The sequence below is a fragment of the Chenopodium quinoa genome, unplaced genomic scaffold (genome assembly GCF_001683475.1).
Source record: "Chenopodium quinoa cultivar QQ74 unplaced genomic scaffold, ASM168347v1, whole genome shotgun sequence".
Lineage (NCBI taxonomy): Eukaryota > Viridiplantae > Streptophyta > Magnoliopsida > Caryophyllales > Amaranthaceae > Chenopodium > Chenopodium quinoa.
Genome location: NW_018743331.1, coordinates 2,076,485 through 2,094,816, shown reverse-complemented (window position 1 = coordinate 2,094,816; position 18,332 = coordinate 2,076,485). Strand labels below are relative to the sequence as shown.

The window sequence follows — 18,332 nt, the reverse complement described above, 5'->3', positions numbered from 1 at the left end:
TCATGAATGATACATCCAACTTTATTTGCTTATGGAAAAATATATTAAAAATCCAACACTTTTCACCAAGTGCCTGTATGTTGATAATTGTTTGGTTTTATATGCAGTTGCCATTCAAAATATTCAAGATTTTTATTTTGTTAAGGAGCAACTTTTTTTTTTTTTCTACTAATTAATTAATTTTTTTTTTAACACGAGTAGTGGTATATCGAATTTAACCAGTACTCCGTAACAATTTGCCACTGATTTTTGCACTAATTAATTGATATTGCACTCCAATTCATATTGGGGATATTGCAATCCTACTCGAGCGTAGTATTATTCAGATTACTGCTCGGAAGTTGAAACATTTTGATTAGTAAGATTAGTTAGTGAATTAGTGCAGATATAAATTGTCGGAAGTCATAACTAAAAAAGCCTCAACGAATAACATTATATGGCAAGTTATCACTTTCTAACAAGATTAGAGAAAAAACCTACAGAATTCTGCATGTGTGTGTATAAAATTGACGACAGGTTCCTATCGTTCTCATGCTCATTCAAATATGTATGAACCCTCACAACATATTCCATCTCTTTCCCGTAAAAATGGGATGCACAAGCTGCCTTGTATAACATGAGCCTCGAGTCACCTGGGACATCAGAAAATTCAGATCATTGCCAAGACATTGAGAGGCAAAGGTAAAGGAATAGTTACACAACTTCTTTACTAGCAACAAATAACAGAATGCAATCATTCTACTAGTGTTTGAAAAAAATATACCAATTGCCTAAATGCGTATAACAGGCAACTCGGATGAAATAAACTTGAACGGGCCAACATTATTGAATTAAACCAGATTACCAGATTCTCACTATCAATTTCTATACCTGATCATGTTGCAAAAACTGTCCTTTTGTGGTTCAAAAAGTACTACTTTACACAATATGCACTCTGCTGCAAAAAATTATTATTTTACGACACAAACGATGCAGACAGCTAAGGTAAGTTTAGGCGATACCTTCTGCTATTTCTGATGCCAGTACGTGCTTGCTAAAATGGCGGTTCAACCACCATTTACAGCGGAATTTCCAAGTCTTTCCCGATGTACCCTCCACAAATGAGGGAGGTGTCCTACTGAACCGGATCGTATGCAAATTCTGACTCTGAATTTGCTCCCCAACTACACACATTGACATTCTGTCTTCTTCGCACTGGGAAAGTTTAAGCAAACATAAAGCAAATTCCCTCCATGAAGTGTGATCTCCATACGTCGCTTCCAAGTGAAGAGCAATCATCTCCACCAGGCGTTCAGGAACATACTCTCCTGGAAAGATTAAATGTGTAAAAAAAAAAGTGAAACTTTTTACATCATACAAAGAGAAGCTGCAACAGCCAATATATGTTTTCAGGGTAAGCAACCCATTTGATTAAAAATGTACAGCAGATAATAGCAAGAGTAAAGGTGTATGCTTTTTTTATTTGAAAAATCTTGAACTAAACCAAAATGAAATTATTCAACCTCATCTGAACTTAATTAAGCTTATATCAACTTATTTGAACTTTCTTCAACTTTATTAAGAAACTTTATAACATAGAAATAGGATAAACATAAGTGTAGATGTACAGTATGAGAACGAGTTGTCCTCGGAAAGTGATTGGAAATCTCAACTAATTTGAACTTACTAGCCTGCACTAAATTATTTGAACTTCTAGCCATTAAACTAAACCTCATTTGAGCTGAACATATCAGAGCTTATTAGCAATTTACCAGTATAGAAACTTAAAATTTTAAGGTGATGTAACATACTGTAACTCCCTAGGAAAATTTCAGTTTATTAATACACTTTGTAGTTATTGTAATTTTGTTATACTAGCGGGGAAAAAAACGAATTAAAAAAACAATCAAAAGCAAAACAATCCAGTGCAGGTGACAATAGGACTGAATATGTACTGATTACTCAAAGATGACCAGCAGGCTCGGTCAAAACTAAATAAATATGTCGTCAAGGATTCCATAAGAAACAACTACAACTTTCAAACTTGAGCTCAAGCATCATTGTGTTGTTTGTTTATGTTTCCTAGCTCGACTATATACCTTGCATAAAATGTCAACACATAAATGTTATGTTTTCCTCGAGGTATGTACTATCCATGCAGTTCAATTAGTAGAGTTTTTATCTTGGATATGTTAAATTGTAACAGAATTTGATAGCATAGTTCCAACTTCATAATTTTCACTTACCATATTATTTAAGTAATTAAAACACATTATAAATATATTAAAACTTGCGTAAAAAGTTCAGTTGAATATAAAAGTGCAATGCTTTAAACCTTGAATAGACTATATCAAGGATTGACTTGATGTTTTCAGTTTGTTCCAAGCTTGATGAAAATTAGATTAGCGAACATGAATACTCCAATACTCAATCAACCATGAATCCCTTGTATCTGATTTAAATGTGTAAACTAATAAGACTACAGAGCACCACCTTTGCACAATAATACAAAAGACAGATTATCTACAAGCCGACAAGCAAAGTATAGTTATAAATTAGTAAACATGTAAATTTGAATTTTAACAACAAACATGTGTAGATAGGATTAGAAAACAAAGAAAGCACATATCAGGTTTCAAAAAATCAAAACCTTTTTTATTCAAGTCCAGGAGTCTAGCTAATGAATGCCTACATGTCGGGTCCCTCTTCATGACATCCTCGAAACATGCAGAGAGCTCATCATAATTGTTCACATCAAAGCACTCGCAGAGACGAGCCTTTAATCTGCCAAAGCATAGATAACAAAACTATGATACTCTAATCACAAATTGATCACCTCACAATTTGATAATTATTCAGGAATTGCCATTGTATCTCAACAGACAGTTGATACTTATGCATAACAGTTTACTGACACATTTCTGATTTCACAATTTAAATCTTCTTAAATCATAGAGTAGTTTATAACCAAGCACAAAATAGCTAACAAATTAGAGTCAAGAGTTTCTCAACTCGCAAAAGACTATCATCACAAAGTTTCTTGCAAAGCACAGCATAAGTAGGGGGTGTTTGGTTCAAGCAGGGTAAATGAAATGGAATCCAAAAAGGGATACAAGGAAAATGGAAAGCAATGACCCTGAATCTCCCTATCTGTTTGGATTTGTCCAGAAATGGAATGAACTGATCCCTGATTGCCTTTGTGACTGTTTGGTTCAAAGCATGGAATCAGACTATAAACTTTTAAAATCCTATTATTTGTTACAACAATAACCTGTAGTTATATTTCATTTGCTTGCTAATCTTTTTGATAATTAAAGTGAACTCAATTTTGTATAAATTCTCTTAAATCTGAACTATTGAGCTTAACAATTTTTTATTAACCATCATGTGATATCATGAGTGTCCAATCCATTATATTTTGTGACCAAGCTGTGATGAAAAGAAACGACTAGTTGCAGCTCACTACAACAAACCACAAAGCTAGTTGATAAAATTTATTGATGTGATCAATCAAATAGGTTATTGCCAAGAAGCCATACAAAACCATGTCATGAAGGTTGAAGTAGATGAGAGATTGTGAGAAAATCGTATAACCCTTTTAATTCACATATATATCACTCACATATACAAATTTTATACTAGAAACCTCATTGCAAACTCACATATACAAAATTAATTCTAGCCAATTCAATACCAAGTTCATACAAAAAGGTGGGCACGGCTGCTAGGGTTCTAGGGTTTGAGATGAATACCCCCAACTAAACACCCTCTTGTTCAATCTTAATTTATCATCTTTTAATGTTTCCATTATTGCAATAAGATTCACCCTTATAAAATATTAACTCATGCCTTTCAAACTACAAAGCAGTGAAGCAAGCAGAACTGTAGAAGGCCAAGACTGCTTTCAAATCCCACAAGTATACTTGGACCTAGAGATTAACATGTAGAAGGCCAATATTGCTCAAAAATCCCAAGCATCAAAGAGTTCATTGAAGATACAATACTGTGGTCTATCTCTTCCAGGATTTTAAAAGAAAAACCTTAGATTTGTAAGGCTTTGGGTGCCAAAAGGAGTTAATTGAAAGAAGAGAGCAGTAAAGAAACGTAAAAAAGAGAGATAAAATGTAAAAGTACAATGAAGTGCTTACAGATAAGCAACGACTTTACAGCTTGTTTGTTATATTTTTGCTAAGAAAAGGGGCTATATTCCTATAATCCTATGTCAGGTTTAATGGAAGAAGTTGAAAGAAAACATTGTTTAGTTATAATAACGGAAAGAAAGAAAGTTCTGACAGTGTATTGAAAAGCCTTGAAGGTGACCGTCTGCTCAATTTCTGCTATTAAAAAAAGAAGGTTAGAGAAGAAAAATTTACAAAGGGCTTTTCCCTTTTACTTCCCTTCGTTATCTACCAAATTCAATGTGTCTTTTAACACCAAAAATGGGATGTGTCTTTCTTCCTTTATCTGCATTCCTCTTCCACCAAATATCTCCCTGCCAAACGCATTACCTTTTCCCAATTCTATTCCCAATATTGTGGTACCACATTTCAGTTCCTAATAATAGATAATCCACATGCAATTGTACACTCCATATCTTAATTAAGAGGCAAGATCATTACCTAAAAGAAAGCACATAGCTTGACTCATTGCAGGACTGCTCAAGAATAGTTAAGGCTTCCTTACCATGACCATCAAGAAGCAACAGCTGCCAAAAGGAATTTTCAATTAATAAAGATTGAAAAAAAAAACATTGCAATCAATGAACACATATATCCAACAATTTACATCACCATAACAGCAATTGCACTACACCGCACCACTAGGTGGAGCAGGTATAGGTATGACATTAGTGGGTAGTGGGTAGGTGTTGATAGCTAAGTCGTACTTTCCATGGGTAGTAGGTAGATATTGGATTTATAAGCATACCCGTCTCGCTTCTGCCTTGTATCCAAAACAAGTTTATCATACATTTCATTCAAATCCAAAGATAAGAAGAGTTCACAGCCACAAACTCAAAGCCTATGTCTGTATCAATGATGTGGATGGCTCATTGGTCATTACTTATTTTATGTATTTGATTTTGTATTTGTTAATTTGTTTACTCCATTTCAATTTACCACTTTCCTTTTCCATCCGTCCTAGATTAGTTTGCCCATTTCTAAAATTGGCAAGGGTTCACTAATTTATATTACTCTCTATTTTTCAATACTAGAAGTTCCGATCCCATCTTGGCACACTAAGTTGGGACAAAGGGGGTAAATTTTTTTTTTTTTTAATACCACCTCCCTTACAACAATTAAAAGCTTGGCTTCTTATCATCCTACTATACTCAATATATTTATACTACACAAGCCTTGACTTTCAAAAGTGGCATGACAAAGTTAGATCCTCAAATAATAGCAAATTCCTTGCACATAGACAACCAAATTGCTACAGAAACAGGCTTAATTATCTAACATTGCATTTGTCTGCAAACCAGTTGAACCCTTCAAACTTTCTTATCCAACTTCACTAATGATAAACTCAAATTTTGTAAAGAAAAGAATGAAGGAACGCAAACTCAGATCACTGTAAAAAGTAATACTCGTATTATGCATATCTGAAATGGTAAAGACTAGACATAAAACAATAAAGTACCTGTATCAAAGGAAGTAATGCTGCCACTGAGATTGGAGGCGGAGACTGAAGAGCAAGCTTTAAAAACTTCAAAGCTTCCTTGTAATGATCACCAAAAAACTGTCGACGAGAAGAGAGCATGTCCATCAAATTATCTGAAGAAGGCACTCTTATGGGCAACAATGATTGCAAGCCTGTTTTGACAAAACAAGGCTCAATATATTGTACCAAGAGTCACGAATGAGAAATTGCACCAGCATGGAAATAGGTCTTGCTACCTAATTATATACTTCGTATATACATAATGATGGGGCACAAAATCATGAATACAAATGGTATAATAGGATGCTAAAAAAACCAGTTGGTTTGGAAAAAGAGGTCACCAGCCCAGAAAATACTGAATAGACAAATAAGCAATCACAGTGTAATAGACTAACCTAAGGAGGGGCAGTATGGGTATTCCAGTAATATTACTTTACATGGTTAATAGTACTTAGTATAAATTGAGAGGGAGGCAAAAGAAAAGAGTAGGCAAAAATTAGTATTGGAAACCTAAGAGAATTATGGCCTCAAGCCATTGCTAGAGAGTGATAGCTTCAGGCTATTTTGAGAGTGATAGCCTAAAGCTATTAAACTTATCATTTTGTAAACCCTTTGCCATTTTCAATCAATATTCAAGCTTCCATCTTTATTATGTCTTCTTATTAAATCAATTTACCAAAAATTAGATTGTCTAGTTTAATCAAAGAACCAATCTTTACTCTCTATTTTACTGTTATTTGCGTAAGTTAGCAGTGATCTCAGTCCATTACAAACAGTTACCTGACTAACAGCTTTCGTGTTAAACATATGACAATTTATGCTTAAAAAAAACACCTTTAGCTCCAAGCTCTTTACATCTTTTTCCTTACCTCCCTCAAACCCTGCAATTGTCATGCCTCTAGCACCATCATATTTAAGACCACAACCTGAAAAGCCCACTACCCCATACGGCCCCTGAGAAGCTACTACCACTAAGACTAAACTAATCCACCCCACCCCATCACCACTGACCGACCACCAAATTGTTTTCTCCTACCCCAAACCATCAAAACAGCCATTTGATACCCTTAGTTTGTGACTAATATACATTACCCTAACCTCATCCATCACAAAGTACTGCCAGCACAACTACGTCACATCTTCCTATTGTGATTAGTCAAAATGGAGCTGTCAATAGAAATAGCAAGACATCATCATGCTACCACTTCATATTAAGTATCATGATCCTGGAAGACCAGAGGAAGTATCTTCCAGGAGTTCAGGACCACCAGTACTTATGGACTGAACTATTGGATTCCATAAATCTATAAAAAAAAATAAAAAAAAAAATAAAAAAAAATTAAAAAAAAAAACACAGTGGAGAGCAATTGCTCTGAAGAAAAAATAAAGGAGAGGGGCAGCACACTGGGTAGGTGAGGATAGATAATTAAAGAAACTAGAATAACACTCACTGTGTACATTATAGACAGAAGAACAACGATATTGATCATAAGCATGTTGATTTGAGCCATCAGTTTCTACACTTGATTCATCAGATCTCATATAGAAATTCTGTGACTGTTGTTTCTTGTCATTCTCAACTTGCTTGACCCCAGAAACTCCGCCATCTGGCTTTTGACTGACATTTGCACAAGTGTCTTTGCCATTCACAATAGATGTCTCTGAATGATAGTGCAATTCTGAAAATGTCTCATAAATACTGGCTGCATCCTCATCCTTCAGGTTATCAGTTTCCTGAGAGTTGGTTTTCGTAGTCACGGACTCCATAGGCATACAAGACTCTTCTAAGTTTCCCAGCCGCATCTTGTTTGGCAGTTGTGAATACCACAACTCATAATTGGTCAAACCCATTACCAAATTAGATTTCAGGTCTCTTGCGGATTCATATTCCTGCTGAAGACTACATGAATAACCAATAGAATACACATTTCAAAAAATAAATATATTATTAAATATAATACACTTCCTCCGTTCCATTTTACTTGCAGCAGTTTGACTTTTGACACTATTCACATATTTTTGTTTGAAAATCCTTAGTGGTTGTTACGCAAGGAAAAAAATAGTCAAGTGGGATCTTGTTAGATTCGTCACAATGTATATTTTCACAATATCAAGTTTTTATAATATTTTACTTGATCATAATTAAAGATATCAATGGTTGAAGTTATGCATGAACAAACGTAAAAGTCAAATTTGCAAGTAATTGGAACAGAGGCAATAGTAAATAAACAAAGATAAGTAAAAAGGAAATCGGCTCCATAAAGCTCAAAAAAGAAGTTGAATATAGCAATAGCAATCATATTAAGCCTTCAACACGATACTAGAGGATACTATTGCCAAAACCAAAAAAAAAAAAAAAAAAAAAAAAAAAAAAAAAAAAAAAAAAAAAAAAACATTTGCACATCTATGGTACACTCAAACTTCAACATCAAAACAACATTTCCTACATAATTTCCTAGTACATAATACCAAAACTAGCTTTCGATTCTGTGCTATCATGGGAGGTTAGTCATGTTGACGATTGAGAGATAGAGAGAAGAGAATGTGAAATTTCTGTTATATAAAATTTGGGCTCACGGTGTTTAGAGGACTTACTTGCAGTAGCAGTGTATTCAAATCTTAATCAGGAATTCATGACTTCAAATTCTAATGAGGACATTAAAAAAAAAATTAAGAAAAATAATGCATATATAAGAGGTACGAGTAACTGGCAAAGGAAAAGGACAAGGTGATAGAGCCACTACAGTATAGAAAAAAGCAGTAGCAAAAAACTAATTTGACCCAACTACAAAATTGAATTAGGAACACATCCATCTAAATGCACTAGAATTTTATGCAAGTTGTATTTGGCAACTGTTGCATAGAAAAAGGGAGTAAAACATACCTGTGCAAACTAAGACGGGCAGAGTCATGGTTATTTCGTGCAAGGCAGAAAAGAATGTACTCCAACAGAACAGATCTATCCTGTCAAATAATACATAGTAAGAATCTACACATGTATAAAGAAATAATGAAGCTTAAACCAGACAAAATATAGATTACAGAAGCCCCCACAACCCCAACCCAAAACAAATAAAAGCTTCTTATGTATTCATCCAATTGTCTGGGTACCTGACAGAAGAAGCTACTCAAAAACATAACTATCCTCTGAGATGTTCATTATATAATGAAGGTGCATTAGCAAGATATTTGTTACCATCACCTCCAACTTTTGCAGGATTTCCCCTTCTCATACTATGTTGAATTTACCTTATTTAATTCTATTGAAAAGAAATACTCCTACACCACAATCCTGGTGAAGCAAGGGAGCCATAAGCCATTCCATTACTTGTAACCAAAACAATCCCAAAGTAAAAAAGAAATAAATAATATTCCATAGCTTAAAACCATTAAAATGCCAAGATACACAAGATTAAGCGTTCATATCTTTTAAACATGCTGCTGTATTAGCTGTCAATCGAGCACAATGGAGGATAACAGTATTACACCTCTGTCAGGAGGAACAGGTATAAAACAATATTATAGTTTGATGGGTGGTAATGTTTGGATTGCAAAGCAAATATCCACCCCTGAACTGAAATGGGCATGAAATTGACACATTATCAACCCCACTCCCGTGTACCCTGGTCCCGCATTAATTTGGTTACCCACTTAATACATAGTAAGCCACTATGTACAATAATAGATTTTCAAAACAATCAAAAGTCATAATTTTATTTAGATGTATTTCTTTTGGATTTTTTTTCATTACTTTTGCAACAAATAAATACGAAGTAGGTCTTAGGAAGTAGTTAGGTAATGTGCAGTGCATCTGCCTTGTGATGGAGCAACGGCAAATTCAACTTTGATCTTTTGCCTACTTGTGCAAGTGTAATTCAAGTATTAAACTGGTCACGAGTAGCAAGCAGGTGGCGGATGTAAGAATTCAACTCACAATAATAATTGGCAATAACTAAAGTTAAAAACGGAACTTTTCTACAAGTTAACAAGACCTAGCTGCAAGATCTCACTAAATGGACAATGCATTCTGATTTTTAAGCACCAAGAAAGAATACCGGATGTAACTTATGGGCATTATAAAAATCCACAAAACTTTAACTATTTTCCAAGGACAATTGTTAAATTGGTAAAACTAAAAGCCTCAATATCTGTTCCCTCAAACCCCCAAAAAAACATTTTCATAAGAAATGTATACAGAAAAGCAAATGAAATGGCTACCACTACCAACAGTTTGATCAGGTTTTATTTGGAAGACTCCCATCCAACAAGTTTAAGCTTAAATGCTTCAAGAACGATAAATTAGCGTGACAGGAACTTATGAAAGCCAACAGTTTACAAGACTTTCCAAAATATTCAAGAACAATGAATGGTTAAACTTATGAAAGCTAATAGTTTACAAGACTCTTTCTGCTCCTAACTGTTGTTTTTTCGCTGTTGCCAGAACAAACTTCAACAGTATTTCCTCTTGTATATTTGACTTTTTAAGACAAATTCAGCAACAGAATTATTACAATATCATTCATCATAATTTTTGACCTTGATTATGTCCTAATTGTTGCTATTTCACTGTCACCAGAACCTGACTTTTAATCAATACGAGGGAAAAATCAATGTTGAAGAGAAATAATTGGTAGACATAAAGATGCTTAATTAGGTACATTTCTTCTATCAAATTAATTCTTCCTCCTAGTATTCTTCAAAATAATGTCTTTCTCCTTTGATTCTCAATGCCTTCCTCTCCTCCCCCTGCTTTATTCATCATCACACATTCCACCTTGTGGTCTCTTTTTGAGGGTAGCCCAATGATAATAGGGTTAGGGCCAAGCTTAAAAGACCCTTAATGGACAGGGCCATTCATTAAAAAACTTGAAAGACCCTTAATGGACAGGGTCCTTATTGGGTAGGGATATAGGGCCAAAATGTTTGTCCAATTTGATACATAAAGAAAATAGATAATGTAAAAAAAATTACAAAGATATTTTCGTATTCATATATAATTAATTATGGCTTTGTCCGATATTTATTTTAATTGATAGTTTGTTGGCCGCCCATTATCGACCCGCTTTTGACCCGTGACCCACATTGGCCCAACCCAATATTGACCCTGTAAAATGGGACCCGAGCCGCACCAACCTGCCCAATAACCAGGTTCAGTATTGAGTAAGAGTTATTCTCCACAAGGCCGTAATATGCTCTACAAACACCACACACACCCCCCCCCCACCCAACAAAAAGAAAAAAGGATGCAGAATAGTGAGTTACTAGTGATTATACACATCCTTTATTTCAGCATATGTAAATGTATTTGCCAACAATAAATTAGATAAACGATGACTAGCTCCTATGTTGTGTGTTTTTACCCTGTGATTTCCTAAGAAAAAATAAGCTAGAATAATATCACACCTTCTATGTATTTATTCACAATTACTTCTTCACCAGGAGAAGAAAAACATTCTACTTTGGACATGTTTGACCTAGTTAAACATCCATTGACTATTCACAATTACTTTTTCACCAGGAGAACGAAATCAAAGAGTTGCAAAAGTTATAACTAATTCCGATCTTATATCCTTCTTCACTACTAGCACTTTCATCCATTGACTATTTATAATTACTTTTCCACCAGGAGAAGAAAAACAGAGGGTCGTAAAAGTTGTAACAACTTCCGTTCTTATTTCTTTATTCACTTTATTTACAACTAGCACTTCATATGCATGCTCACCTAATAAGAGAATTAAAAATAGGCTAACTGATGATAAAAAGGTATACAATTTCACTCTTCATGCTTTAATTGATGTGATTTAACATAAGATATACCTTCAATGGCCTCCTCTTGTTAGACTTTATCTTTTCCTTCCACGTATCATACAAGTGCTCAATCCTTGATGAGTAAAGATCTAAATTACAATCCATGTGTTGAAGAAGCTCCATAGCGACCTATGACAACAAAAACATAGATTGCTTGTCAAGAAGATTGCATTTGCTAGCAGTGAACAATGATATTACTTAGATACAGGGAATAACACTTTTGCAACTGAGGTTAGAGTTAACTGCAGACAACACTATAAAGAAGACCTTGCTACCGATAAGGTGTCTAAGGAGGTTCAATCTGTGTAGATTCACCTCTAGTTAATTAATGCTAGTTGAGCGGGTCTATCTATGAAACACGGATGATACATATTTTCACAAGAAGAATGCAAACTTTAAAAGAAAAAAATGTACACACACACTCAAATATAATTATTACCAAAAACATAAAGATAACTACATTTAGGTACAATACAAAAATAAAGTATATATACAAACTTACAAAGACGAAGGTAATAGGGCCTATAGGGATGCCAAGTTAACAACTCTAGAAGAAGACCATCAGGGCACCAGGCACCACCAGTAAACAGGGATAGTGGGAGGGAAAGTCAGAAGGAGAAGAGGGGAATAAAAAAGTAGGATGTTTGTGATGGGATTATTTAGTAGTTCTGGAATATGATGCATCTTAAAACTTTTGTTGCTCAACTTTGTCCTACAAGACTAGGTACCAATTCCAAGACGGATCTGACTGAATATTAAAAAAACTTGTCACGTTGTATGGTTTAAGTCATAGTAGAGTATATTTTCACAAGAGTTGCAATATTTCCTATAAATACAATTGAAGGGTATCTTAGGATAGAGTTTCTTGCCCAAGTCCCTTTTTTCAACATTACTACCTTATGTAGCAGTTCTGTATGCTGTTCTAATAGCATTGTGGAATTTAGTGCAGAAATCAGTACTCGATATCTTAGTTTAATCAGACCTTCTAATCTACCCTTTGGATTAAATTTCCACTTCCAATCCATTTATAAACTCCTGATAAGATTAGGCCAGCCCTAGTTTAATAGATTCTCCATAAGTCTGTACTCGTATTAAAGTAGGTCTGAATACTCTGAACCAAAGCCATGCCTTAGTACTGAATATTCATAACAACTTTAAAAAATTAAAAAAATAATAATAATAATAATAAAAAAAAACTACATGGTTGTCAATCATAAGACTCATAACAGATTAAATAGATTAGTCCAAAACACATCACCAATCACTATGCCGCTAAAACTACCATCAATGCCGCCACATCAGTTCTTCTTGGCTAGTTACTAGTCCTTACTACGACGAATAACAATTATGCACATTTCAGTTATCGGTTCATAGTTCTTAAACTCACATGAAATAAATTCCTATGTTACATGTAATATTGTAATGCAATCTCAAATGCAAGAGACAGATATACAGGTATATATTACATGAAAGTAAAAAACAAATTTTTTCGGAAGTGAAAGCCCCAAAAGTGATTCAATACATACCCAATACTTGAAACGGTTGCTCTGCGGTGCTTTCTCTCTACAAGTCCCTTGTAAAAGCGCACTTAACACTCCACTTGCATCGACCCAATTGCGTTGTACCACAAGCTTGCGAAGAAGGTACCGCAACCGGATACGATTTTCATGGCACACATTCATCGAACCGACTTTTAGGGTATACGTAGGTACGGTCAATAACAACGCAACTCGCTTGAAAGATCTCCTTCCCCCCGTATTCAATTTATGGGGCATTCTGTGTTTTATTTCAACCTCTTTTTTGTCATCTAAAACATCATCTAGGTTTGATGTATGCAGATTATCATCTTCCATATGCAAATTATCATCTTCCAATTTCATAGTTCCGTCCTTTAATTAATTAATTAGGGTTCTGCAACACATTAGCAACCAAATTTTAATTCAATTATAAAATTAGAATTCTTAGCAATAAGCAATAATAGTTCTGTAATCAATCCAGCAAGAATAATTGAAATTAGATGATTGAAAAACATGCCTTACCTGAGAAGGCGCTTCAATGGAGGAGAGAAAGTTTACAAGCTTTTGTTATCAATTGCTACGAAGTAGCAGAGTGTTTGTTGTGGTGGCTGGGAAAGCGTGAGGACGGCGGTGGTGGTTGGGCGGAGTAGCGGGAAGAGAGAGAAGAAGAGGTGGTGGTGGTGGTGTGAGGAAGATAATGCTGGAATTAAAGCTGGGCACCGTGGCGTGCTGTGCCGCCGAGGGCCGTGCCGGCCGTGCCTAGCCACACGATGCACGGTCGTGCCGTGCCGTCATGCTGGCACGGTCGTGCCGTGCCGTGCCGGCCATTTCCACAAGTCGGCCCACGGCACGACACGGCACGTGTGCCAGCCCCGTGCCGTCCATTTATTTATTTATTTTTAATATTTGTTTTATTATTTTGTTAAAAAAATATTAATTTTACTAATAAAAGTATCGTGCCTGGCGGGCCGTACCGACGGGCCGGTGTTCGTGCCGCCCGCCGTGCTCGTGCCAAATTTCAATTTCCTTGTTCACGGCACGGCCCACCGGCTGTTCCACATGCCGTATCGTGCCGCTGCCGTGCTCGTGCCGGCCGGGCCATCTGGCGTGTCGTGCCGGGCAGCCTGCGTGCCAGCCCGGCCCATGCCCAGCTCTAGCCGGAATGAGCGAGGGTTGAGCACCGCTTTCTCTCTCCTAGCTTCCCACCACTAGGGCCTCAACCCTCCTCTCGTTCGTGGTCACTCAATGTTCCTTCCCTAGGTCCAGCACAAGCCGCAATTAAAAAGAAAAGTAAATTACCAGAATTCTTATTAGTAGAATAAGTTTATAAACTGAAAATTATTGTCATTCTGAAAGTTAAACTGTCATACCGCACCAAGTTATCGTCAGAATAAAAGATTTGAGATTTATCAAATAAACTAATTTGGTGCTTTGTACGTTGCCCAGGTTGTTTATTGAATTTTAAGATAAACTTTTTATTTATACATAAGTTTTAAAATGTATCATTGTTAAAAAATTAGTTAGGAATTGATGTGATTTTTTGACGATTTAAATTATGTAGTAGGCATGTAATGACTAATAATAATATTGGTGAAAATGTTTGATTTAAAAAATTATAAAAAAAAAATATAACAAAGTAAGCGTGAAATATTAGAGTTTTTTAAAAATTAGCTAAAAATAAAGTAAAAAAAAAATTGTTTTAATCCCGTTGGGTTGACCCGAACCCGAAACTTTGGGCTAGCATTGAACATTTCTTGACCCGTGACCTAGAGTGACTTGACGCGAAAGGACCCATGACCCGACCCGATTGTGAAGTATTTAATTTCAATCAATTAGAATGTACTCCCTCCGTTCCTGAAAGTTCGACTCACTTTACATTTGCACGGTCTCCAATGAACATCTTTGACCATTGATAACTTCGGCTATGTATAAGTAAAAATTTTAACAAGTTGATATTTGAAAATTTTATCATATGGGGAATCTAATAAGATCAAATTTCTTCATTTATTTTGATTGTATAAATCATCAAATGTGGTCAAAATTATTTTATTTTGACCACATGAATAGTAAGTGAGTCGAACTTTTAGGAACGGAGGTAGTATTATAAATGAATGTTGTACATTTTGAACTATTTCCTTTGCTCCAAAAAAATTATGATATAAAAATAAATTTATATGATAAATTATTTAATTGTTGTCTATGTGGCGCAACATTGAGTGAAAGTTGAAACGTCAATTGTCGCTGTCGCGTGGTCTAACTAAACTTATAATTTATTTTGTACCTATGAAATATTGGTATTTTATCGGAAATAAAACTCTAAACCAACAATTTAATCCTATAAATCTATCCAAATTTTATTGAAAATAAAATTCTAAACTAACTTTTTTATCCTACAAAATCTATCCTAGTTTTTATCCTAATAAAATATATCCAAATAATCTTACGTGTCATATTAATATTAAATTTGTTGCCTACTTGGCGCGACACTTGGCGAAAAGTTAAAACACTAAGTATTGTTGTCTCGTTACCTGGCTAAAAGTTTAGCTTTATATATTAGTTACTAGTTTTGTGCCCCGGGCGATGCCTAGGTTGTTTATTAAATTTTAGGATAAATCTTTTGGCTTGAATGTTAAATACGGTCATATAATGCAGGATATATATTTAGACATGCGATATCATACTTATATTATTTTTACTAAATTCAAAGTATTTTTTACAGATTAAAACTTATTTTTATTAGTTCTCTATTATTTTAAATATATTATAAATGGTTTTTATTTAAAGAACTTTTTAAAATGAATTTTATGATGGAAATAGAATCGGGTTATTAGACTTTTATTAAAAGTTATGATTAATTTTCTATGTATGGAAGTATTAGTAGTGTATCGATAATAAAACTCTATACAACATTTAATCTTCAAAAATTTATCCAAAATTCGATTATTTAGCTTCATATGTGTCACAATAATACTTGTTTGTCGCTTATGTGGCACGACACTTAGCGAAAAACTAGAATGCTAAGTATCGATGTCTCGTGACCTGGCTGCGAGACTGGCTTTATTTATTAGTGATATGATATGATAAGCAAAGAACTTTTTACATTGTCATTAAGTCTTTTAATATTGCCTAGTATTATTTAATATTGTTTGGGATCGTTGGTTTGGTATAGAGCCATAAGGTTAGTTGCTAATAAAATTAGAAATTAAGTAAAAATGGAGAATTCTAGGCCATCCATTGATTGTAAGAAGCTAAAGTTCAAGCATTACTATCACATTCCTGCAAATACTATTTGTAGTAATTTTGGTCCAATCCTTAATTATATAGTAAATCAAATTGGAAAACTAATTAAAAGTAGAAGTTGATAGCATACATTATCGTTGTATGAATCTTGAAAACAAATTAATAACGACAACATCTAATGTTTATAAAAATTTAAGTGAGCTAAAAGAACAAGTTAAACAAGTACAACTTGCTTTAACAAACGAAGTTAGACATCAGTTTAACAAAGAAATATCACCTAATAAGGAAAAGATTGTTCCTTATTGATATAAATATCCTTTTCAGAACTAAGATAAAAATAAGAAGTTTTTGGTATCACTCCCTAAAAAAATCATTAGTGAAAAGGAAAAGAACAAATTAAAGAAACTAAAGATGAGCCATCATCTTCGAGGGAAAACAATTGAAGAATTACAAACCTTATTTGATAAAGAAAAAGACCTTGATAAACAAAATGAGATCATGAATATAATTTTTTGAAAACGGGATTGTTTCTGATAATGAATTAGAAAAAAATAATTATGTTAATTTAAAAGAATATTTATATCAACAAATAGGATTATTGAAGCTAGAAGATTTAGACTTTTTACCTATTGAAGTTGTTTAATAGAAGATTGATAACAAATCAGGTAAAAGGATAATGGATTATAATGGCGTTGGAGAAGAAATTATAAATAACGTAAACAATGTTATCCAAAGACCTAGATATCAAGGAGAAGGAAGTTGTACACGACCAAGATACATACCAAGGAAGACTACCCGGTTTAGTGTCAAGGTTATGCCAACTCAAATACCGAATAAGCAAAAAGAAGTAACTCTCGAACCTATTAGCCAAACTGGTTATAAACCCATAAGAAACCCCCTAAAACCTCCCTTTGAGACCACATGAGAGGGAGTCTTAAGGTCAACGACCTCTTAGCCAAAGAAACCCTTTTTGGAAGTGGTTTCTTAAAGACAATAAGAAACCGCTTCTCTTTCTTAGGTGGTTATTTATCTAACCCTTTAAATTATACATGAAAGCTATATATGGAACCACATAAGAGCGAGAAGGGGTCTCTTAAACCACATTTTAAAAACCCCCTAACTAGAAAAGGGGTCTCTTATCTAGGCTCAAAATTTTAAATAATAATAATAATAATAATATGAATGAAATCGCCGACGAGATTTGTTAGACAACCGGTTTCTTATTTATTTTTTTTATTTTTTGTTAATTTTTTTGTAAAGCAACATAATGTAACGAGTACCTAGCAGGTGACAGACTTGTATATATATAATTATAAACAAAAATATGGAAAAAAGCTACTGTACAAGATAAAATGTTGCATACTTTCATTGAAAATAAATATTTTACTACGAGTACAAATTTAGAGTGTTTATGTTGTACGTAGTACCAAAGGAAAAAAGACAATATAAAATACTAAAATTGTAATGGTAGCGATGCATATAAATTTACTCATCATAATCCACGCCATCGTCATATTCCTCACCGACTTTCTTATGCTCGTACACATAATTAACCCATAAGTCTTTTAGCTCGTCAATCTTTGCTTGAGAATAAGAAGTAGATACTCCAGTAAAGTACTACATATAAAGCATTAACAACATGCGTTAATAACTACAAATACATTAAGTTAAAGTACACTATGAAAAAACATGAAAAAGACAATGTGAACTAATTTTACATGCCTTATTTCTGTTTAAAATCAAGCATGCATTATTTCATCTGTATGGAAAAATTTCTATAGTGTAAAAAAGCATTGAAGCCCACCACAAAGAAAACACACTATAAGTAAAATACATTGTCTAACCTACTGCACACATACATAACATGATACTCTCAGCCTTACTGACTAGTTTTAACACAACATACACTCAATGAGAGCAAAAATCAATCAAACCAAGTAGACGAAGTAAGTCATTAGGCAATTACACTATCTAATCCACTACATAGCATAATCCAACACAAAATTAATGATAAATATACATTATATATGCATGCATGAATAATACCTGATCAAGAATCACTTGTCGTCTTTTATCTATAGTCTCAAGCATATAGCGGCACACATAGTATCCACTATCATAGGAATTTAG

At 34.1% G+C, this 18,332-nt stretch overlaps 1 protein-coding gene across 3 annotated transcripts; it reads right to left on the bottom strand.

The window, feature by feature from the left end:
- Positions 1–337: 337 nt before the first annotated feature.
- Positions 338–13,759, bottom strand: LOC110737736. 3 transcript variants are annotated; one of them, XM_021918073.1, is made up of 10 exons: positions 13,480–13,759; positions 12,972–13,356; positions 11,455–11,574; positions 8,522–8,601; positions 7,089–7,537; positions 5,617–5,789; positions 4,599–4,684; positions 2,630–2,763; positions 1,002–1,307; positions 338–632 (listed from the first exon to the last, which is right to left on the bottom strand). In XM_021918073.1, the coding sequence occupies exons 2-10, from the start codon at positions 13,323–13,325 to the stop codon at positions 448–450; spliced, it is 1,887 nt and encodes a 628-aa protein (XP_021773765.1). In that variant the 5' UTR covers positions 13,326–13,356; positions 13,480–13,759; the 3' UTR covers positions 338–447. The 3 variants fall into 3 exon arrangements, with proteins under 3 accessions (XP_021773765.1, XP_021773764.1, XP_021773766.1); XM_021918072.1 differs by having other exon boundaries at positions 13,485–13,758; XM_021918074.1 differs by lacking the exons at positions 11,455–11,574; positions 12,972–13,356; positions 13,480–13,759 and adding an exon at positions 8,749–9,343.
- Positions 13,760–18,332: the final 4,573 nt, after the last annotated feature.